Source organism: Phytophthora parasitica (assembly GCF_000247585.1).
Source record: "Phytophthora parasitica INRA-310 unplaced genomic scaffold supercont2.7, whole genome shotgun sequence".
In the NCBI taxonomy this organism is placed as follows: domain Eukaryota; phylum Oomycota; class Peronosporomycetes; order Peronosporales; family Peronosporaceae; genus Phytophthora; species Phytophthora nicotianae.
Window position 1 is genome coordinate 1,838,300 of NW_008648993.1, and position 21,242 is coordinate 1,859,541.

The 21,242-nt window shown below is 48.8% G+C and overlaps 8 protein-coding genes across 15 annotated transcripts; 3 read left to right on the top strand and 5 right to left on the bottom strand.

Annotated features, from left to right (window-relative positions):
* The first annotated feature begins 530 nt into the window (after positions 1–530).
* Positions 531–3,494, top strand: PPTG_05594 (hypothetical protein). The gene has a single exon (XM_008899178.1). It carries the CDS (start codon positions 618–620, stop codon positions 3,246–3,248), a length of 2,631 nt encoding a protein of 876 aa, XP_008897426.1. The 5' UTR covers positions 531–617; the 3' UTR covers positions 3,249–3,494.
* PPTG_05595 (hypothetical protein) lies at positions 3,233–5,161 on the bottom strand. Its single transcript, XM_008899179.1, has 3 exons — positions 4,320–5,161; positions 3,519–4,248; positions 3,233–3,446 (listed from the first exon to the last, which is right to left on the bottom strand). The coding sequence occupies exons 1-3, from the start codon at positions 5,108–5,110 to the stop codon at positions 3,348–3,350; spliced, it is 1,620 nt and encodes a 539-aa protein (XP_008897427.1). The 5' UTR covers positions 5,111–5,161; the 3' UTR covers positions 3,233–3,347.
* Positions 5,162–5,206: 45 nt separating this feature from the next.
* On the top strand, positions 5,207–5,998 carry PPTG_05596. 2 transcript variants are annotated; one of them, XM_008899180.1, is made up of 4 exons: positions 5,207–5,383; positions 5,445–5,518; positions 5,584–5,693; positions 5,757–5,998. In XM_008899180.1, exons 1-4 carry the CDS (start codon positions 5,271–5,273, stop codon positions 5,889–5,891), a joined length of 432 nt encoding a protein of 143 aa, XP_008897428.1. In that variant the 5' UTR covers positions 5,207–5,270; the 3' UTR covers positions 5,892–5,998. The 2 variants fall into 2 exon arrangements, with proteins under 2 accessions (XP_008897428.1, XP_008897429.1); XM_008899181.1 differs by lacking the exon at positions 5,757–5,998 and having other exon boundaries at positions 5,584–5,755.
* On the bottom strand, positions 5,960–7,764 carry PPTG_05597 (hypothetical protein). The gene has a single exon (XM_008899182.1). The coding sequence runs from the start codon at positions 7,619–7,621 to the stop codon at positions 6,197–6,199; it is 1,425 nt and encodes a 474-aa protein (XP_008897430.1). The 5' UTR covers positions 7,622–7,764; the 3' UTR covers positions 5,960–6,196.
* A 281-nt stretch (positions 7,765–8,045) lies between these two features.
* On the top strand, positions 8,046–9,987 carry PPTG_05598. Of its 2 annotated transcripts, XM_008899184.1 has the most exons (6): positions 8,046–8,407; positions 8,475–8,598; positions 8,670–8,747; positions 8,813–8,885; positions 8,958–9,426; positions 9,487–9,987. In XM_008899184.1, the coding sequence occupies exons 1-6, from the start codon at positions 8,272–8,274 to the stop codon at positions 9,612–9,614; spliced, it is 1,008 nt and encodes a 335-aa protein (XP_008897432.1). In that variant the 5' UTR covers positions 8,046–8,271; the 3' UTR covers positions 9,615–9,987. The 2 variants fall into 2 exon arrangements, with proteins under 2 accessions (XP_008897432.1, XP_008897431.1); XM_008899183.1 differs by having other exon boundaries at positions 8,216–8,407; positions 8,958–9,987.
* On the bottom strand, positions 9,670–10,291 carry PPTG_05599 (hypothetical protein). The gene has a single exon (XM_008899185.1). The coding sequence runs from the start codon at positions 10,219–10,221 to the stop codon at positions 9,760–9,762; it is 462 nt and encodes a 153-aa protein (XP_008897433.1). The 5' UTR covers positions 10,222–10,291; the 3' UTR covers positions 9,670–9,759.
* A 173-nt stretch (positions 10,292–10,464) lies between these two features.
* PPTG_05600 (hypothetical protein) lies at positions 10,465–14,079 on the bottom strand (the record flags this gene model as incomplete). The annotated part of the gene is made up of 5 exons (XM_008899186.1): positions 10,465–12,436; positions 12,502–12,726; positions 12,788–13,610; positions 13,675–13,974; positions 14,037–14,079. The coding sequence occupies 5 exons, from the start codon at positions 14,077–14,079 to the stop codon at positions 10,465–10,467; spliced, it is 3,363 nt and encodes a 1,120-aa protein (XP_008897434.1).
* Positions 14,080–17,105: 3,026 nt separating this feature from the next.
* Positions 17,106–20,715, bottom strand: PPTG_05601 (hypothetical protein). 6 transcript variants are annotated; one of them, XM_008899188.1, is made up of 6 exons: positions 20,451–20,715; positions 19,689–20,371; positions 19,480–19,613; positions 17,510–19,420; positions 17,362–17,440; positions 17,106–17,298 (listed from the first exon to the last, which is right to left on the bottom strand). In XM_008899188.1, exons 1-6 carry the CDS (start codon positions 20,665–20,667, stop codon positions 17,140–17,142), a joined length of 3,183 nt encoding a protein of 1,060 aa, XP_008897436.1. In that variant the 5' UTR covers positions 20,668–20,715; the 3' UTR covers positions 17,106–17,139. The 6 variants fall into 6 exon arrangements, with proteins under 6 accessions (XP_008897436.1, XP_008897435.1, XP_008897438.1 ...); XM_008899187.1 differs by having other exon boundaries at positions 17,106–17,440; XM_008899190.1 differs by having other exon boundaries at positions 17,362–19,420.
* Positions 20,716–21,242: the final 527 nt, after the last annotated feature.

Sequence of the window (21,242 nt, forward strand, 5' to 3'; positions counted from 1 at the left end):
TCGGGCAAAGTCGATCGTACTTAAACTTTGGTACTTTTTCAAGGACAAATATTGGTTAAGCTTCATGTATTAATGAGTGCGCCGCTGATATTAGTACTTCTAGCCACAATACTACATGCATCAATTAATGAGTGCGCCGCTGATATTAGTACTTTTAGCCACAATACTACATGCATCAACAAGTACTATTAATAACGTCGACACAATACTACATGCATCAACAATTACTATTAATAACATAGTGACAACCCCAAATAACTTAGTGCAAAAAATCTTGTCGGTACGCATGCTGATTGGCCGGGATGGCACTCAGACGAAAACAACCCATTAAAAAAATTAATGGGTTTTTTTCGTCTGAATGCCATTCCCCAACCTAAATTTTTCGATTGTGTTTTCAATACTCTTTAACCACAGAACGCTCTGGTTTTATCTGTCGTAATTATAGTCTTTAGGCCAAGCGTCATTCGCTGAAATTGCTTGCGATGCGTCAAAAAATGAGTATGGCTATAGTTTTTAGCAGCACTGTATTATGTCATGTTGCGGTCCAGATGGTCAAGGGCCGGTCTCACTTCCAGATAACTCCATTAACTCGGTCCTGATCCATCGGACTTTGGCCAATGTACTCGCCTGCGCTCTCGGGCGCAGTCAAGCGTCGCAGCAACTCGACGCCACGTGGACCAGCAGCTGAACGTGCAGCTCAGCGCGCAGCCGAAACCGCCCAAAATGAGTCATCGCAGCAGGAGCGCCGTCGTCACCGCAGCTGGGTGGACCACGAGAGCTCGCCATACGGAGAGTCCATGGCTTTACTGGTCAGCAATGACTCGGCTCTGAATGGTGTCAATGCCAGCACTTCCGGAGGCGTATGCGGTCCCCACCAATTGGCCAAGTTTACAAACGCATTGATGTACGGTGTTATTAACTCCATCCTGACGATCCCGTGCATGTATGGCTACGCAGCCATCATCTTCAGCCACCCAGACTTCGCCGGCTTCATGCCAGCACTGTCTAAGCTCGTCATGTTCTCCAGTGTTGTGCACCAGATCATGTTCACGCTGCTGAGCTCGCTGCCCTTCGCCATCGGACAGGTGCAGGACGCAGGGCTCATTTTCCTCAGCGCCATCGCGACGTCCATCTGCAAATCACTGGGCGAGGAGGTCTCGTTGGAGGCCAAAGTGACGACTACAGTCGTGACGATAGGTTTGGCCACAGCAGCGCTTGGTGTAGTGTTGGTACTGCTGGGCAAGTTTAAACTGGCGGGACTCGTGTCGTACCTGCCGATGCCTGTGGTTGGAGGCTATTTGGCTTTTATTGGGCTGTTCTGTATGTATGCAGGCTTGTCGCTGTGTACAGGACTGGTGATCAACGATTTCACTTCGATGATGCAGATCTGGGACCCGCATTATATGCTTCTCTGCGTCCCTGGCGTCTTGGGCGGTGTGATCTTGTTGCTGGTGTCGCAGCGCTGTGAGAACTCGTTCGCATTGCCTGCTACGATTCTATTGATGCCTCTGTTATTCTTCGTAGTACTAGCGTTATGTGGCATCTCGTTGGATGACGCTCGTGACTTCGGATGGGTCTCGCCGGCCTCGGACCCTGCTGGCTTCGTGCAAATGTTCGACCTGTTTGACTTCTCGCAGATGCACTGGAACCAAGTACCTCGACAGCTCACGACGTGGCTCGGAATGACGTTCGTTGTGGCATTCTCGTCGTGTCTAGATGTTGCAGCTATTGAGATGGACATGGGCAGTCAGCTCAACATCAACCATGAGCTCAAGTCTGTGGGTTGGTCCAACTTTGTGAGTGGACTGCTGGGCGGATACACCGGCTCGTACATTTTCTCGCAGACCATTTTCACGTACCGTTCCAAGACCAACTCGCGTATTGTCGGCGTGTGTGTCATTATCTCCGAGTTCGCCATTGTACTCGTGCCGCTGTCGGTGATGAGTCTCGTGCCTCGCTTCTTCTTCGCCGCCACGCTGATCTTCATCGCTATCGACCTCATGATGGAGTGGCTAGTGCACGTGTACCACAAGATCTTGCCGCGGGAGTACGTGGTGTTGTGGCTGTCTTTCATCGCCATCAACATGGTGTCGCTCGAACTGGGAATGGTGCTTGGTATCGGCTTTGCCATCATCAACTTCTTGCTAGGTTATGCGCAGGTCCGAGTGGTGAGTCGGAAGTGTCGCTCATCTGCTGCGGTGCGCAAACTCGCCGCACGCACGTTTCTAGGTCAGAAACGCGATGCTATTGTGTACCTGGAGCTGTACGGCTATCTATTCTTCGGTTCGTCAGTGCAGATTCTAGAAGACGTGCAGAAGGCGGTACACATTCGCAAGTCCAGGGCTGCGATGAAGCAGAAATCGAGCAAGGGGATGGACATGGAACCACACTACGTCGACGACTCCGGTATCCCGCTCACGCCCGTGTCCAAGCGAGATGTCCCCATTGAGTGTTTGGATGGCAGTCCTGCGCCACACCCAGACGGTCTGCCGACCGAGTACGTCGTCATGGACTTCAATCGCGTTTCTGGCATGGATGCAACAGCTGCGCGTAGTGTCTTCATGATCTTGCAGCAGCATTGCAAGCGCCATGATATCACCGTCATTTTTGCTGATGTGCTGCCAGAGATCCGCAGCTTACTGCTGAAGAACGAGATCGCGGAGGAAGAAAACTTCTTCCTCAATGCTGACTCTGCCTTGGAGTTCTGCGAGAACCAATTGCTGGTTAACACCAATCACGCCCAGGATCTGACGCATAACCACGAATCTATGAGTGTGCTGCTCCACCGCTTTATGGGCGAGCCCGATGACTCTCCACTCTTCCGAGGTGTTGACCAGTTTTTCCGCAAGTACGAGGTGCCTCAGGGCTACGAGTTCTACCGTGTCGCGTCCTACCCAGACCGCTTCTACTTCCTCGCAAGTGGCCGCGTTGCGCTCTTTATGAACGATGACGGCAGTGTAGTTCCTGGGAAACCTTTGACACTACTGGAGAATGTGATGCCCGGCGCCATGTTCGGTGAAGTCGACTTCTTCGGTCGTCAATATCGATACATGGCTGGTAGGGCTATGGAGCCGTGCACGGTGTTCGAGATGACTCGCGAGACTTACGAGTCCATGGACGAGTTGGCGCCTGCTCTCTGGAACCGCCTACGCGACGTTGTCATGCAGTCCATGGCGCTGTCAATCACCAACACAACCTCCATCAACACCCTCAACAGCGCCAATAACAACCTTCCAGGAATTAACTAAGTAGCAGGCAAACAAGTCAGAATCAATTGCACACATAGAAATTCAGCTACGTCATACAGTGAATCCTCAGCATTCTAATCTAGCGGGGAGCTATCAAGTTCAGAAGCGGACAGTACGTGCGAGGTCACGGAGAGCGTTCTGCTCGGCCCATTCACATTTGAGTACTATACTTTCAGCGTTAGGGTCGAACATGACGACCTGAATAAAAAACAAACACAGCGTCAAATAACTAACGTCCTTCTGCCCTCAACAACTGTGTATTGCACGTACCATGGGAGCTGTGGCTACGTAGAACAAGCCTGCGCGTTCTTCATGACACAGAGAGTGGCCAAACAAGTCCAAGAACTGTTCTTGCTCGATTGTGTGCCGCACTGGGTCCTGCGAGTGGAATGCTGCCGATGCGTAGAAGGCAAAGTCGTGTGCTATACGAAAAAGCTTCATGAAGGCGAGACGCCGCACGCCGTCACACGCCACTTCCAGCTCCGATTTGCCTGTGCTATCTCGACTCATACGACCCACTTGTCGAAGCTTCGTTCGGAACATTCCCACCACGGAGTCCAGCACACGCTGTGCGTCAACAGCAGCAACCCGACATTCCCCACGGTAACGCGTAGTAAGTAGTACTGTCCGATCTGCCTCGATCTTCTTCAGACGTTCCACTTGTGCCTTGTATGTCTTGATCTCGTCGGCCATTGCATCTATTCGCCCCACATCAGGACTGCGTTCCTGCAGTCGCACCTTCGCGCGCACAACTGCCAGTTGGTTCTGAGCTTCGGCAATTTCACGCTGGGCCTTCTCCTGTGCAGCTACCACCTCGTTCTTGGCCTTCACGCGCACTTCATCATTCTCGATCAACATGCGTTGCACTCGCTTGCGGAGCCCTGCGTTCTTTTCTTCAAGTGCTGCTTTGGTAGCGCGTTCCTTCTTTAAATCAGCAAGGAGAGCCGTAACATTCACAGGTTGGCCGTTGTCGTCCAACATCGTCACTGCACGTTGAGCACTACAAAAAATATTAAAATATTAACATCAGCAGTGATTATTATAATATCAACCCAAGAACAAAACACTCACGGTCGCGCTCGTTTCCTCGGTTGCTGTACGCCATTCATCGTAGTCGTCGATGTCACTGGAATTGACGGAGGCGGTACTCCTGTTCGAGGTATTATTGCAGTTGCAAGCGTCCTCCCAGCACCCACCGTACCTGGGTTGGTACCATTCGGGGACCTAAAAGCTTGGCCTGATCCACTAGTAGATACCGATGCTGCGACTTCAGCAGAACTCCATGGATTTCCAGTCGATGTCGTTGCAGCAGGAACTGCTTGAGATGTAGCCACTTGTCCATTGGGCCTCTCGATCTCGAACACCAGCTCTCCCGGTCGCGTGGCCTTCAGTATTTGGATAACCGTTAGGAAATCGTGACCCGTGAGATCCTGGCCGTTCACGGACAACAGTGTATCCCCCACTTGCAACGTCGAGTCCCCACCCTGTAGAGTGGACACTTGTAGCCGCTTGTACCGGTCGTGACGCACTCCAAACCCCAGTTTGTCTCCGTGCTTCATGACGCGTACTGTCACCCGCCGCACACAATCGCCACGAGGCGCTTCCACGCGGGATTTCTTAAGTTGAGGTTGCGTCTCATGTTTTGCAGGTATTGTTTCAGGCAGTCGATAAGGAGCAACAGGTGACGTTGTGCCAGCAACGACGCTCGATTGGCGAGACGGTGTTTTAGTGTGCGAGAACACGACCGTGTCACTTGCAAGTGTGGCGGGTGGATGTTCTGCTAAGCGACTAGATAGCAGCGGGGAACCGGTGGAAGAAACCGCAGACGGGGGTGCGCTGATCCGCGGAGGGAGGTGCGCCATGGCTTCCTCAGCTTCGTCGTATGTTACAACACCCGCGGTATTTTCTTAGCCTTTTGGCGCCAAAAATGAAATTGATTATCAGATTTCAGGAGTATATTCAGATCTGAGTAAAGTCAAAGTAGACTGTTTTTAAAGCGCAGACCTAAAATTTGGTGCAAGCATGAGCGTCAACGTCTGGACAGCGTCGAGTGACGGCGACATTGAGAGCGTCAAGGCTTTTCTGGCTAGCGGAGGAGACGCCAACGCCAAGGACGAGAATGGATACACGCCACTGTGAGTTGATGTTTGGATGTTGAGTGTAGGGACGTGATACTGATGCTGTTGATATCCCCAGACAAGCGGCGGTGAGCTACAATCACATGGAGCTGGTGGTGTTCCTGTTGGCAAGCGGCGCGGACGTCAAGTTGGGTGAGATCCTGGTTATGTAAGCGGAAGAATGGACGTTTGAGAGACTGATGCGCTGACGGATGCAGGAGACAACGATATGGACACGCCGCTGCATCGGTGCGAGACGGTTGAGTGTGCCAAGCTGCTACTCGAGCACGGCGCGGACCTGAATGCACGCAACTCAGAGGGACAGACGGTGAGTTAGCGGCGGCTGTGGCGGTAATTTTTTTTTTCTTGCTTAACTAACTCGTTGATGCAGCCATACGATGTTGCTATCGAGGACGAGCACGCAGAGCTCAAGACGCTTTACGAAAACCTGGGAGCCGAAAAATCGGACAAGATTCCGGAAGAGGAGGAGGAGAGCTACCCAAATGGCGTCTACCTGGAAGGATAGTTGCATTTTTGAAAAGTATTTCGACGTTGATCTGCTACCATATTGAATCTTTTCGTTGCAATTTGATTGATCGTGTTCACTCAGCAAGAGGTTGTCAACATGACCCGCTGTCAAACGGTTCAGGCTCATTATATCATTTTTAGTATCATTGTGAACACCTACGAGGGGCCCTATACGTAACATGCACGGAGGAATTTTTTCCTCCACTTTGAATTCAACTGCGTTCGACAGAAGCAAATTGCCGAATGACTCGCAAATTGCGCCCCTCCACCAGTCGGGCAGCTTCTGTCCATCCGTTTCCCTTGTTAGGCCAACATGGCTACATTAGTGTTGAACACATCATTTCTTGGAGCACGACGGGTCTCCACCACCAAGCACGCTTTGTGCACGATGGACGCCACTTCATCTTGCGGCAGGCTCGATTCGCAGAGATCCATCAATGTACCAACATACTTGAGGCTGTAACTGGTGAGCCCACCACTATAAGCGCAAGAAGTCTCGAAAATACGGGTGATTTCCTCATGGCACTCCAAGTTCTTGGGCTCTTCAACTTGAAGCAGAGATGATTCAGTGCGCTGCTCGTATAGAGCCGTGATCGTCTCGAACACCTCGTCAGCAACTTCACGAGCTTGGATCGTCGCAGTGAGCTCGTCCGCGAATCCACGTCGACTCTTGCCAGGGGCAGCACGCAGATAACGGTAGAACGCAACGACCAGGTCCACATCCCGAGCATCTACTGTGCTTTCAATAGCAGTTTCCGTATCACGCGCTGCTGCGGCTGACAGTGGCTCAATATCTTCGCTGTCAGAGTCGTCGCCATTGTAGCTCTTGTCGTATGTAGACTGGTAGTTGCCAACGATTTCGTGACTGAGTTTGGATAACCCAAACGACTTGACGTGGCTCTTGGTAGTCGCATTCTTGACGCGGTGGAACTGCGTTGTGAGTGTCTCCCCTGACAAGTCCGTCAGGTCACTATCTTCCATCCAGTTGACAGAGTACAGATCTCCAAGACACGAGCCAATGCGTTCCCCATTCACCTCGTCCAAAGGAGGGCAGTACGCTGCCCATGAAGACTCGAAGCCGTTCGCAGCCGTCGTCACGTATGCGTTGATGCTCTTCAAGAAACTATCCGAGAACATTGAACCTGACTCGCAGGCCTCCATGTAGAACACGAGTTCCTTGTACATTTTCTTGTCGTGCATTGTCTGCATAGCCTTTTTCAGTCTCGAGGCCGTGAGCGGCTTCATGTGCGGGAAATAAATGCTGCCTCGTGACCCGTGGTCAATGAAATTGATGAACACTCGGTCGTCCTTCGTGCTATTGAGCACCTTCTTATTAAAGGCTCCGGAGCTGTTGCCTGTCAGTACATTCAAGAAGGTCTCGGGGGTCACTTCGGCCGCGCGGAAGTCGATGTTGCAGCCCTTGTAAACGTCCACGGGCTGCACATCCGCATGCGATGCATTCTTGGTTGTGGGCTTGTTAAAAAGTTGACCGGGGTACGGATTACTCTCATGCCAAGCCACGTCGTCGTATATCATAAGCACCACGTTCTCGGCCGGGATGCCGTGGCGTCGCACGACGTGGTAAGCATGGCAGGCGTCGGATTGGTGTCGGTAGTTGCTGTACCCGTTGGAGCCGGCCACGATGACCGCCCAATGCTCGGCATTGACCGGGGAGTACGTCAAGAGCGTACCGAGCAGCGCCACGGATAAAGCAGCAAGAAAACCCATCCTTGACGGGCAAGATGGCAAATGGGTTGCGACCGTCTGGATTTGTTCTTCTTCAACTTAGTGTAGCCATGTTGTATCGGAATAGAGAGGGGAGCTAGACGGAGTACAAAGACTTTTTACAGTGTACTAGTGGTTGTTCATCGATCGAGAAGCACTCACTCAGCCTGAGACTACAAGTTGCATTTTATTTCTTTTATCAGGACAACCAGCTATTGTGCAAACAAATAATCATATCAACAAGTTAAAGCTTGAAGACGCATCTGAGCCTGGACATGTTGGCCAGTAACTGTTCTATAGGGCAACCTCCTGAGATAAAAAATTGCGACGAATGCATCGAGACCACAGCTGAAGCAGACCCAGTTCATGTCTTTTGAAAAGAAAACCTCGCATCCAGTGTGTCTCCTTAAAGTTTAGCTGAGCGCCGCCATGACACTACTTTTTTTTTTCGTGCACTTGTAACTATAGCAACGTTAAATTGTTCAACGTCGACAACCACGAAGTTATGAGAATTCTCTGTGCAGGTTCGACTCCCGACTTTTATTGTGTATCGCAGGCGTCCTTTCAGCACCAAGTGTGAGGTCGCATACAAACTCTCATATAATAGCCGTTTTCACCTCTCTCATTCCCGAATTGGCCACAGCACCAAGAACATGGCGCCGCGTTCCAATCCCTGTCGCTGTGTTCTGGCCGTGCCGCGCGCGCTCGTCTCCCAGAACAAGCGCCGATTCCAACAGGACGGCTTCGACCTGGATTTGGGCTACGTGCACCCGCGCGTCATCGTTATGGGTCCGTGAAAGAAAGTGTATAAGAGCTATGGGAGCCAACTAACAAGTGGCGAGATGTCTTTATCCAGGCTACCCCGCTGTGGGCGTCGAGCTCCTCTTCCGGAACCCGCGGTCGGAGGTGCAACAGTTCCTGGAAGAGCGTCATGGTGGAGACTATTTCGTCTACAACTTCTGCGACGGGCCCAACAGGAGGTGGATCGTCGCAATGCTCTATAGCCTTGAGACGTTGATGCTAATATTTGCGCTGTTTGCTGTTGGTACAGCTACCCACCGAGTATCTTTGATGGGCGCGTCAAGAACTATCCCATTGAAGATCACAACGTCCCAACACTCCAGATGATGTACGAACTTACAGCTAGAACATCTCATCAAGAGAAATACTGAACAATGTTATTTGTTACCGTAGGATGGCATTCTGTGACGAAGCTGCAGCATGGCTGGATGCGAATGAGAAGCATGTTGTGGCGCTGCATTGCAAGGTATATATATATACATATCAACGCCATTTTTATCGATATTTGACATGAAAATGTGGGTGTTTTCTTGGGCAGGCTGGAAAAGGAAGGGCTGGTATGATGGCGTGTATGCTTCTCTTACGAATGGGCTTCTCGGCCTCTGCGACCGACGCCATTGATCGCTACAACCGTGAGCGCGTGAATGATCGTCGAGGTCTCACTGTCGTAAGTCAGAAGAAGTGGGTCAATTACTACGCTGCATTGCTAGCGCAGACTTCCGTGCAAGGAGAACCCATTCTAGAACCGACTTTCGTGATTCAGAGATTGAAGCTGAACAACACACTGACAGCAGCAAAGCCGCCAAAGTTACGACTGCGCATCTACGCACTACGCTCTGACGGCTCTCCCAAGACGTTGATGCACCAACAAATCGGCTCCAACGAGTTCGAGTTGCACGAGGAAATCCGTGGATGCGTCATGCTCGAGTTCTATCGTGAGCGTGTGAACGGATGCATGAGAGCCAAACACTTCAAGATCTGGTTCAACACATTCTTCCTCAATCCCGGTACGTGGAGCTGTAACCAAACTGTGAAAATATTCCTAACTTTGCTTGCGTTCATTGTAGACAACGAGACTGGGTGTGTTATCTTTTCTCGCTCAGAAATGGACTGGGCAGCTCGAGACAAAAAGTATCGTCGATTGCCTGCCGCTTTCGAGTTGGAGATGGCCGTAACACGCTCGGACCGATTGTAAAGAGCCCCACAGAGAGGCTTTACCTTTCAGTTGACCTTCGTTTTGAGCTAGTATTTGACAGAACGGTGAACCACTATCATTTATTCATTCCTCGAACGATCCATTCACTAGAAATATATTGCGCCTTCGGTATTGCCAGTCTGCTCTACTTTGGCTTGAAGGGGACAGCAGTGAAAGTGTCGCTGAAGCGTTTGAACTCTGGGTGGTAGTCGAAGTTCTCCATGAGTACGAGGATTCCTTGGGCATGGCGTTGCTTGGCCTCGTTATACTGTCCTTGCATGCTGTCCGTCGTCTCCGTGTACTTGCCCGCGAGAGGTTTGATCTTGCTTTCGAAGAGGTCGCTCCATTCTCTGCATTCCTTCAATTTGGCCTCCAAGTCCTTCCGGCGCTCGTTTAGTCGAAAAAGCTGCTCGTCATAGTCCTTTTTGCCCTTCTCGTCGGCCTTGATCTCTCGAGTCAGCATCTCGATTCTCATTTGGACACCCTCCAACGCACCACCGATACCACTTGTGACCCGGTTCATTTTGGCCGCATCCTTGGTTAACGCGAGCTGCTGTGAGGCTGCAGGGGTGTACTTAAGTCGAGGCAGGCCTCTTCCCGACGGCATTGTTGTCCTGACACTAGAAATGGTAAATGTACCCTTACTATAGAATTTCAGCAACGCACAAGCAGTTTTGATATCTAAAATTGGCGAATTGGCGAATTGCGAACACGATTTATTTCCAGTAGATGATGATTAAAAATAAAATAGGATGGAATCGTGAAGTTCCTCAATAAAAGTTTTATTTTAAAGCTCTTCGTTATTGCTGTCTACTAGTTGATTCTTCTTAATCACTAATGCGTGATTAGTTTAATACTCTCGTAGTACTGGTCGGTCCTCGCAGAACGTTACCGAGCGCCGGTTGTCAGATCTAGATTCTTTTTCCTTGCTGAAGGAGTTTGAAGCAGTACAGTCTCCAGTCTTGACAAGTTTGGTGAAGAAGTCGAGCAGATCGGGGGAAGACACAAAGCCGCTGTCTCCAGTGTCAACACTGCTCGCAACAAATTGTTGCTCCTGCAGATCCAAATCGAGTCCAAGTCGGTAGCACACGTGTTTAATGTCACTCGCTCGGCATGTCGCCTCGAACTCCCCATTATCAATCGGGACAACCATTTCGCGTGGGGCCAGACCCTTGAACGCATGTCTAACGAGCACAGCAGCACTCTGAAGCCCGTAGTCGGAGTCCAGTAGGTTCTTCAGTCTACTGTCCTGCAGCAGTTTGCGTCGCACCGTTGACGCACTACCGGCCAACGTTTCTCCATTAGACAACAAGGAGAGCTTTGTGAACGAGCCTGACGTTGTAGGCAGCACGGAGCTGTGCATATCGAGACTATTATTCAGTCTCCGCCCAGTTGGCCGTTGGGGATGTTGGTACGGGTTCGTTGAAAAGGTAGAAAGAGGACGATTGCCCGACGGTGTTGGTGCTGACGATAGCTCCTTGGTAACTTCACCGAGCAGCTCGCTAATACGTCGTAAGATATCCAAGAACCCGAGGCCGCTCTCTGGATGGAGTGAGGGGTACAATTCATCCACGAGTTCTTGAGCTGCTGGAGCCCCGGTAGGGAAATGTAGGTTTAAGCGGGAAGTCAGCAATACTTCTACAAGGTCCTTCTTAGTAACATGACCTCGAGCATCAGCACGGCGGTGCAAATCAAGAGCAGTTTTTAGGTCACTGCGTCGCTCCAGTAGATCCTGTAGTATGCTCACCAGAGCCACACGGTGTCTTCGCTCCTGACGTGAATTGACATCATCCACGGCAGTAGATCTCCTGGACGGTTGTACGGGGTGAACCTGAGTATGGGGGTTACTGATCTCGTCTGTAATTCGAATAGAAGACCTCGCAGCCCGATGATCTTGAACCATACGTCGACGTGGACAGTTCCAGAGCGTGTCGTTGGTGTGGTTGTACGAAGATTCTACATCTGTAGGCAGCTCTTCGTACGGAGCCAACAGTACCGACGTCGTAGAGAGGTGCTTCTTGCGCTTTTTCGGTGATAGTAAGTCGCTACAAAGAGCTCCAAGACGATCTTCAAGAGAACGATACGGGATTTGGTCGGATTGTTGTGATTGATCACGGTTGAGAGCCTCAATAGCAGCCTGTTTATCTGCTATAGACGCCATGATACCAAGTTCATGAATAGCCTGCAGCAATTCTGTTGTAGAGACTGAACCAGTCTGGTTGGTATCCATGCGTTCACAGATTGCGATGATGCGTGGAAGCTCTACTAACATTTTCTCAAAAATCTTTTGGACGGAGCGGGGAAGCCGAAGCCGAGCACGTTGTATCGACCCATCAATGGAAATGCTAGGGAGCTGCTGGGAGGATTCAGTGGCTTTTTGCTGAGTAGCAAAGGTATTCAGATGATCGTAAAAGTCTTGTGCCGTTATATATCCACGTCCTTGGGTGTCTAGAGTCCAGAAAAGTGCCTCAACATCGGCATACCGAACCAACAGGTTCAAGTGCGCGAGACTCTGGCGGAACTGACCTCTCGTAATGTGGCCAAATCGATCGCCAGGGAAGACACTTTGAGGTGAGGATCCAGATAATTGTCCGAGCTGCTTCAACTGTTGAAGCTTGGCCAAGATACGAGCTTCCAGGGCTGGAGGGGGTTTGCCCGTCGAGAAAAATGGATCCTGGCGCCGGTGTTGATGTTCAAGATAAGCCTCACTTTCTCCGGTGTTAGCAGCTCTTGGACTCGTAGTCGCTGTGGGAAAGTGGAGTTCACTCTCTCTGCGTCGCTCGTCACAAATTTTGACAATAGTTCGGTTTGCCTCAGCATTTCTAACAAAAGGAAGAAAAAGTGAGGTTTTGACTAGTGGGCCAAGAAGGGATCATGCTGGACATACCTCTCCTGCGTCGATTTTCCTGCTGGATAAGGTTCGCTACCACTAATCACGGGACTGTATGCTGTCGACTGTACTGCTTTCTTCCCAAGACGAATAGGAGACTGACTGACGTAGCCAACAGAGGTACCAGGTACGCCAGGAGATGCCTTTGACTTCATAGTTGTACGATCAGCTGCTTTCAATGCCTCCAGAAGAGGACCAACTCCAATTGAGCCAGCAGAATCCCTATTGTACAGAAAATTTATTTTAGTTTCCGTCAAGGACCAGGATCGCATAGATTACTTACGAGAATGGTAATAAACGAACACGTAGAGCTGCGAAGTCAGCGTTACTAAGAGTAATTCCACAGCGTAGCAGGCAGTCTCGAAATGTCTCGGGAGGTAGATAGTATTGTCCAATACGTTGATACTGGTGGAAAAGCGATTGAAGTTTTTCGAAAGCCGCTACGAGCAAGTCCCAAAGGCGAGCACTGCCGATCCCCACGACTGGAGGAGACACTAGTTTTGAATTGGATGGCATTGTTTGCGTTCGATGATCCACCCCATCTTTCTCTTGAAACAGATCTAAGAAAGCAGCGTACTTGATGGTAAATGCATTCCCATTGCCTCCCCTTCCGCGCCATTTTCCATTGCTTGCACCATCTCGTGTATACTCTTTCACGTCCTCACCGAGCGACATGTATAGCTTTTCGTACTCGCGTGTAGTAAGAAATACGCCAATATGACTCAACGCCAACTCGAGCTCCTCCGGACTGACCTTGCCGGAGCTCATTACGTCCATCTTGAAGAAGATCTGACGGAGTTTTTCACCGTTTTGCGTGATTGACGTCGTTAGTCTTTGCCACAGAGCTTCGCCCTCCAGGAGGTGGGTACTATGCCCATTTGAATCGGTATTGCCTTCATTACCCGCAATAGTGCGACTCGCGTTGAGAGTGGCCTGGGTGGCGTACGGAGTTGCCAATGGTGTGCGGGGAGACGAGTACTGAATACGTTTGTTCATCGATAGTGTCGGCATTGGTGAGGCCAATCGGGATGACGGATCGTGCTGATAACTTGATCGCATTAGCTGCAAAGACCATTCCGTCATAATACGGCAAAAGAGATCGATATCTACAGTATAATTCGCTTGTTAGTGCTCCTGTGTACTGGAATTACCTTGAGATCTGGTACCCACCTAATTTGCGTGTTTGTGTAGGACAAAACACCAAATAGAGCTCCTTAGCCCTCTCTAGATCTCGATCGGGCTGTAGCTCTTGACTTGACCCGTTGCTCTGAAGCGAAGACGGAGCCACAATCTCTAGTCGAGTCACTGCTAGCTGAAACTCGCGGAGATCAAGGTGGCCATCACCATTCAAGCTAAATCGACGCAACACGTCGTCTGGTTTCATGGGGCACCGCGCGAAGCGATGTACCTCATCGGCAAAGTACTTCATGAGCTGGTGGTTGGACAGCAACTGGTGATACTGTTGCCAGTCTGTCATTAAAAGTGGTTAGTGAGGATGGTTTGTCACGTAGACACTGCAGTTTAATGCGTACCAGCAGTGCTCATTTGGTCCACCTTATTCTTTGTCTTGGACATCCTGGTGTCTGATGGAGATTAATGCAAACAAGAAGGTGCAAGACAAGAACAAGTACGCAGGCAGGGAGCGACGCGTCGAGTAGAGTCTCTTGCATAACGAATGCATTCAGCATTTTTGCTTGCTAATTTTACAGGCGAAACTCCTGGGAAGACACGTATTGCACTTGCTACTGAATAAAGACCTAAATCAAAGTTAAAAAAATTTAAAGCAAAATCCTTCTTCGATCTAAGATCTTCGCCAAATAGAGAGGAAAAAAACTCGGTCTTCGCGTAAAGCCTTTTCTTTTGTTTTCTGAGTTCAATAGAGAATTCTGAATCGACGTTGAAAAGCGCAGTTACAGGCGAAGCATGTCTGATTTCATTCTACAGGCAGCGCCAAAATAATAATAAAAAACTAACATTCTGCTGCCCATTCAACGCACTGAATTACTACTACTATCCCTGAATTTGTGGAAGACCATCCGCTTAAACGAGTGTATGACCAGAGCATTATACTACATGCTGAAGAGGCATGCTTTTTCTTCAACGGTGTGAAATGTCCTGAACATTGAAATGTTCTGGACATTGCCATGGACGTCGCTCATCTCCTGCTTATTACTTACCACCAAGGAGCTTTCGCTTTTTTAGATGTGCAATGAACGAAAAAGGTAGCCATCAAGGGATTTAGTTGCAATATTGTAGAACGAGAGATTTATAACTAACCAAGTAGATGAAGTTAGATTTGCAAAACGTAAGTTATTGAGCGGACCTACTTACAAGTTGATTCCATTCATGAAGATGGCAATCAATGTTGCACAAGAACATTAAGACAAGCTAAATAGCAATAAAGGAAACACAAACTGATTTTTTCTGCTTAAGTAAGCTAAGCTCCACCAGAGATGGCTCACCACGAGAGGAATGGCCTGAAGCATCTTACGAGGTTACGTAGATTCCGTCCATCTTAGGATGATAGCACTGTCTGTTAGCCTGCGAAAGCAGCGCTTCAGATACTGACACTATCAAGGATCATGATTTATTGGCCCATGATTCTCTTTCTAAAGCCTGCAGCAAGTCAGTATATCGTATTACGGCTGTAATTTACTGCATTGGATAGCAAAGGCCCTCACGTAAATACAGTAGACACAAAGGTTAATCCGAGAAACACGATGCTGGAATGTGGTTCGGCGTTGACAAATAGTCTCCGAAGCATTGCACTAATAATGGGAACTCACGTCTCAGCTTCACAAACTAGCCCCACAGCCGGCAAACTAGAATCTTTCTAATATGCTGACGGAAGTGTTTCGCGAAATACGTTAAGAGCCCTTTGTTACCTCTAACGCCGTTTGTCTCATTCCTTGTTTTATGACAAAAGTGTTCCGTACTGTACACGGACACATACAGAGATTTCTTTGCTTACAGCGCCACAGTATCCACTCAGAGACCCAGAGTGGCTGGTTCTGCTTGAAACCAATGATTCTCAGAAAATTTATGCTGAGGAAATCTGTAGTGGGGTTGCAGTTCATTTTTGTGAACGTACGTTTCCTCATAGCGAGCATTATTGGATTATCAAATACGCCGTACGGGGTCCACTCACCTACTTGCGTTTAACTCCAACCTACTTAAATAGTTTAATTTCTCGTTGTAGAATACACAAAGGTAACAAATAAGCTTGAAAAGCATGCGCGCAATCACACAACCCCCCTCCCCCTGTCAGTTCTGCACATGTATCACGTGAGACGTCTCAACCACACCACTCCCTATAATAATGCGGAACACCATCTCAAAATTTCCTCTTTGAATAAACAGCTTCAACAGCTGTCGCATCGGCACAATTGTGATCAGTGAGAATACGTTTTCTAACATGTAGACTCAAAGAGCAATATCCCCTATTGGTACCATACAGGATTTAGCCTACTATTAAAAGCATACAGAGAATTCAATATTGGCACCGCTCTCGGATGAAAGCGAAGTCTTGCATGTATGAAATCTGAAAAAGTGTTTTTAAAGTGTCCACATAATCGCAGCGACGTCGTCCACATCGCTGCAAAGCGTCAAGACGAATCCTTGTTTTGTAATCTTCTCTTCCGGTTGACGGCAGACACAGCTAGGATGAAAATTTACAGAACGTTTGCTCGAAATCACTATCTTTGTCCCTTAGGGAAGCTGACGCAAAGTACATGTTACGATCTGGTGGGTCTGCGCGGTCAAGTTATTTTCTATAATACTTCGAAGTATAAGCTTACTACCGCTACTGATAGTATTCAAGGTTTTGTTGCTCCAACGCGAAAAAAGCTAGACTGCTCCCGCACGAAAAGTTTGTCCTTTGTCCACACACTTCTCAATTCGAACTCAAGAGCTCAAGAGCTCACTACCCTAAGGCCCTCCTCGCAGAACGACAATGCGTCTCATTTACGCTACTTCGTTTTTTGTTGCGGCTCTTCTCGTCAGTGTTAACGCTCTATCAACCTTCGAGTAGACCAAGAATTTGAGAATCACTACCAACGATGCTGTTAACAAGGGTGACGCCTCTGCCACACGCATACTGAAGAAGGGGAGTGCAGCCACTGTCGGAGGGGAGGAAAGAGGGTTTTCAGTTGCCGCACTTGCGAAGCAGTTCGGTGGCAAACTGGAGAGACTGGCAAAGTACAACAAGTGGATTTTCAGCGGTGTAAAGCCGGCGGACGTTAAGGATCCTCGCTTCAAAGAGTATTGGAATTTCTATCACAGCCGAATGACGCCAGAAGGAAAATACTTCTAGGCTTTCGTTTGTTTGCGTTAGTGCGCTTTAATGTCAACGCGTGAGCCTTCAAGAAACACTTTTTTTTTTACTACAAAGGAGGAGCCCCGTTGGTGGACAAAAAGTAATATCTCTTTTGCTTCGGATGCAATCCTTCATTTCCTGTTGGCCGCATTTTTTATTTTACTTCATGAACGCTTTCGTTTCTGCTTTAATTTGCGTAAATTCTTTATCGATATGTTCCTACGTAAACTGTACGAATAGTCCTGGTAAAGCGTGGTGAGAATCGCCACGCTCAATGTGTGATGTTTGCGAGATGGTGGAAATGTAACTGGTTCGATGTATTATGTGGTAACTATACTGTGCAGATACTCGAGTACCTGAAGGCTTCCTTGCTTGTCCAACACGTGATTGTATTCGGAGCATCCAGAGGATTGAATACATGCCGGGCAGCCATCAGAGCACAAGCACTCGCTTGCAATCGCCCATGCCTTCTCAATCAACTGATTCATCAACACGACACTGAGCAGCCGAATACAAAATATAGGAGAAATGCTGACACGCACCTTTGGCAGCACTTTGACGATTTCTGGAACTAATCCGCTCCCTCCTTCTCGTCGCTCGAAGATCGTGACACGGTTTGGTCTGACAGAGAATACCAAAACATGTTAGAGACAATCTTTGCTGCTTAAAAGCGAAATACCATCACCGTACTTAACGCGCTGCTCGAACTCATTCACGTGCTCCGTACCAACATCTTCCGCATCACAGAGTATGAACAGACGAACGAGGGCCACAAAGAGGTGACCCACTCCATGCAAAGCTGCAGTCCACGATCTTCCACCCCTTTCTTCAACTTGCTTTCGTAGTGCAACTGGGAATTCAAGCCATACAGCTTCTCCGAAAGATTGCATGTGTGGCAAGGAGAAGTCGTTCGTTCCTAAGAATCTCATCGTACGCTTTTCCAGCATCGTCGATCCGATAACCCGGGTTAGAATGGAGACAGTACCCACACAAACTAGAGCAGACTCGCACTTCGGTTTCTCGCTGCTGCGTCCAAGTTTCGTGGTGCTGTGAATACGTACAACCTCCAAATCGGTGAAATCACGACAAGTTGTGAAGTATGTGAGCGGCTGGTTACACTTTCTCGCGAATGCGATGCGCTGGATATTATCCAAGCGGGTTATTAAATACTCTTGCGCTTGATAAAGATATACAGCTGTGGGGTACACCTGGAAAAACACCTTGTCTCCTGGAATTTCGTCCAATACTTCCCCGTCGATAGTGTCATTGGCGGCATCGTTCTTAGTAGCCACTACCGTGTAGTTTTCATCGCAAATACTGCGCAAACTCACAGCACGGAACTTTTTCGGCATGCATGAATGGATACGATAGCCTTGGTTTCCACCGTTCTCAGGGCATTTCACCAGCTTTCTCTCCTTCAAGAGAGGGAAGAGCACTTTACTGACCTCGGACGTCGCCGGTTCTCCCTTTTCTGTGATGTTTGTGTTGTTCAAGGCTCCGAATACGAATGAGTCGACGTAATCTGTTCCAGATTGAGAAGAAAAAAGAGCGGACTCGCGAGCAGCACACAACAAGTGCTGTCCGAGGATTCGTTGGTTCATCGGGTTCAAACTAACGGCTTCTGGTTCCAGTTGGAACAGTTCCATGGCGTGTCGTTTCTGTGCAAAATGTTGGTCCAAAGGTGCATCAAAACACACGATAATTGCGACGGATTGCTTTTGCTTGGACTGCTGTTGTCGCCGACCTGCACGACCTGCTTGTTGCCACAAAGACGCAATGCTGGATGGAAGTCCCAGGTGTATCGTACAGTCCAACTCGCCGATGTCGATACCAAGTTCCAGAGCGTTCGTTGCCACCACACCAAGCAAATCTCCGCTAAACAACCGTTGTTCGATTCGTCGTCTGGCTTCAAGCGTATATCCACCACGATAGGAGCTCACTCGGCGAAGCAGATTCTGAGTCTTGGGATCAGCTTTTAGAATTGAATGGACATTCATAAGCACCAGTTCGGTCAGTTTCCTGCCTCGGCAGAATAGCAGCGTCGCGATTTCTGCTTCCACTAATCGAGAGAGAATTCGAGATCCTTGATAAATCGCACTTGTACTGAAGTTGACCTCAGCGCCCTGCTCTGTATTATCGGACTTCTGGGTGTGCGTTGTATCCTCTATTCGCTTGCGTTTTCTGAGAGTTGCCGAAGAAGACTTGGAGGCATCAGCAGATGGCGGCGATACTTGGAGACTATTACTCGTCTTCGCCACCTCTGGATTCCAGATACAGAATAGTTTTTCTACGGATGGAGCGCCATCCTCAGTGATCACCCTCAGTGGCCTCTGCCGAAAAAACTGCAAGCTGGGTGGCCCCATGTGTTCCTCTGCATTGTCTATATCGTCATCGTCACGGTCACTTACCGTTGGCTGGTGTGGAAGAGTTGGTATCAATTGACGGAAGTGCGCTTCTGGGTTCTGAATTGTGGCCGAGCAGCAGACCACCTGCGGGTTTGAACCATAAAGTGCGCACAAACGAAAAAGCCGGCGGAAGACGCAAGAAACGTGTGACCCAAATACACCGCGATACATGTGTGCTTCGTCAACAACTAGAAATCTACGAGAATACAACTTGTGATTAGAAAAATTAAGTCAAGTATCGCAAGCGACACATACCTGAGGTTTGAAAGCACCTGCTTCCATTGGCGATGTTGCGGAAGGATTGTCAAGTGAAGCATGTCAGGATTGGTGAGGAATATCCGCGTCTCGCGGATGACCATCGAGCGGCTTTTCATAGGCGTGTCTCCATCCTGCATATCAGTAGAAAAAAATGTTAGAAGCTCTAGAGTAGTCCAAAAAGCTCATAACTAAAGAACAACACTGACAAAGGTCGATCCGACGTGAAGAGGGAGATCTGCAGCCTCCAAAAACCGCCTGAGCGACTTCAGTTGATCTTGAGCCAGCGCTTTCGTTGGGAACAAGTACATGAACCTAGAACTGGGGTCTTCCAGCAGCATATCCAGCATGGGAACATTGTACGTGAGTGACTTCCCGCTTGCTGTAGCAGTAGACAACACAGCGTTCTCTCCGCAACGAATCGCTTCGATCGCCTCGAACTGGTGTGAATACAGCTGCTTAATGCTGTAACACTTCTCCAGCGCTTCACATACTTGTTTGGACAACTGCAACGGCTCCAGATCTCGATACTGTGCTGGTCGTGCGCTGCGGCGCTCCACGTGAACTATCTGGTTCTTGTATATATCCATTTGCTGTAGCATCGTCAGCACTGACGACCCCCAATCATTTTGAAATGGAGCCTGCTCGTTCGGAACGATATTTGTGGGTTTTGTGGGAGTAGTAGAGGATTTTTCACTATCACTGTTGCCAGTAGAGACCTGAAGCTGCTTGGCTTGCTTTTGGCTTCCCACCTCGTTATTTTTTGCTTTCAAAGCCGCGTCGAATAAACCTTTTCTCTTGGTGCTTGCTCGTTGACTGGTTTGCGGTGCCCTAGGGAATGTCACGACTTCAAGATCCTCTTCGTTTTCTGGCGTCGGACTGAAAACATCATCTGCAAGTAAATGGCAAGCGCATATTAGTCGATTTTTTCAAGCTATAACAATATTTCATATTACTTGTTGATAATATACCTGATCGAGACTGGGTGCTTGCTGTAGGACGCTCTAAGACTAGGAGGTCTGGGGCGATGGTGGCTAATTCCAAAAGACTCTGGCGCGTGAGCTGCGAGATACCGAAGCTGTTGGCCACGCGTAGCACGCTGCGTACGGTGGGTGTTGCGCGGCGCTTCGCCACGAAGCAGAAGCTTGCGTCTACCAGTGCGAAGTGGCGGCGCAGCACCTCGTCCATCACAAACTTGGGCTTGTTTAAAGTTCCATGCCAAAAATGATAATGAACATATTCGGAATTATTTTAAATAGTTTTACAAAGCCGGTATAAAATCCCAGAATTTTCATTAACTATTTTAATAGTTACTAGTAATATTTAAAAATTCTACTAATAGGTTTCAGCACCATTCTAGTAGTAGTTTAAAAAAAAACTACTAATAATAGGCTTTAGCACCAATTCACTGTTTTGTAAAGAAAAACCCGACAACTACTTCACCAAAAATGAAATACGCACAGACGATCGGTTTGGTGGGCCATGAGGTGTGTAGAGCTTGCGCTTTCGACGAGCGGGGCAGGAGAACGAATACTATTATGGGATCGGTCTCATTAAAAGCACATAATGATGAGGAATTTGTTGACAATAAGCATGGTAAAATGGAAGAGGATAAGGCGAGGTGGATTCGCCCCTCTAGACGGGCGAAGCAACATGAATTTTTGTGATTTATCATATCAACCATTTTTGGGGATCAATCTTTCGCCAATGCATTGGAGGATGGGTCCGGGTTAAGTGCAAATACTATACTTTGTAAAATCTAT

Excerpts from the sequence above, each read along its gene's own strand:
- PPTG_05595 (XM_008899179.1), bottom strand. The coding sequence starts at position 5,110 with ATGGCGCACCTCCCTCCGCGGATCAGCGCACCCCCGTCTGCGGTTTCT. Across the intron at positions 4,249-4,319 it reads CCGAGGAAACGAGCGCGACC|TGCTCAACGTGCAGTGACGA; the intron begins GTGAGTGTTTTG and ends TATTTTTTGTAG. Across the intron at positions 3,447-3,518 it reads ACGTAGCCACAGCTCCCATG|GTCGTCATGTTCGACCCTAA; the intron begins GTACGTGCAATA and ends TTTTTTATTCAG.
- PPTG_05597 (XM_008899182.1), bottom strand. The coding sequence starts at position 7,621 with ATGGGTTTTCTTGCTGCTTTATCCGTGGCGCTGCTCGGTACGCTCTTG.
- PPTG_05599 (XM_008899185.1), bottom strand. The coding sequence starts at position 10,221 with ATGCCGTCGGGAAGAGGCCTGCCTCGACTTAAGTACACCCCTGCAGCC.
- PPTG_05601 (XM_008899187.1), bottom strand. The coding sequence starts at position 20,667 with ATGGACGAGGTGCTGCGCCGCCACTTCGCACTGGTAGACGCAAGCTTC. Across the intron at positions 20,372-20,450 it reads AAGCACCCAGTCTCGATCAG|ATGATGTTTTCAGTCCGACG; the intron begins GTATATTATCAA and ends ATTTACTTGCAG. Across the intron at positions 19,614-19,688 it reads TTCACGTCGGATCGACCTTT|GATGGAGACACGCCTATGAA; the intron begins GTCAGTGTTGTT and ends ACTGATATGCAG.
- PPTG_05594 (XM_008899178.1), top strand. The coding sequence starts at position 618 with ATGTACTCGCCTGCGCTCTCGGGCGCAGTCAAGCGTCGCAGCAACTCG.
- PPTG_05596 (XM_008899180.1), top strand. The coding sequence starts at position 5,271 with ATGAGCGTCAACGTCTGGACAGCGTCGAGTGACGGCGACATTGAGAGC. Across the intron at positions 5,384-5,444 it reads GAGAATGGATACACGCCACT|ACAAGCGGCGGTGAGCTACA; the intron begins GTGAGTTGATGT and ends TGATATCCCCAG. Across the intron at positions 5,519-5,583 it reads CGGCGCGGACGTCAAGTTGG|GAGACAACGATATGGACACG; the intron begins GTGAGATCCTGG and ends TGACGGATGCAG.
- PPTG_05598 (XM_008899183.1), top strand. The coding sequence starts at position 8,272 with ATGGCGCCGCGTTCCAATCCCTGTCGCTGTGTTCTGGCCGTGCCGCGC. Across the intron at positions 8,748-8,812 it reads GTCCCAACACTCCAGATGAT|GATGGCATTCTGTGACGAAG; the intron begins GTACGAACTTAC and ends TTGTTACCGTAG. Across the intron at positions 8,886-8,957 it reads TTGTGGCGCTGCATTGCAAG|GCTGGAAAAGGAAGGGCTGG; the intron begins GTATATATATAT and ends TTTCTTGGGCAG.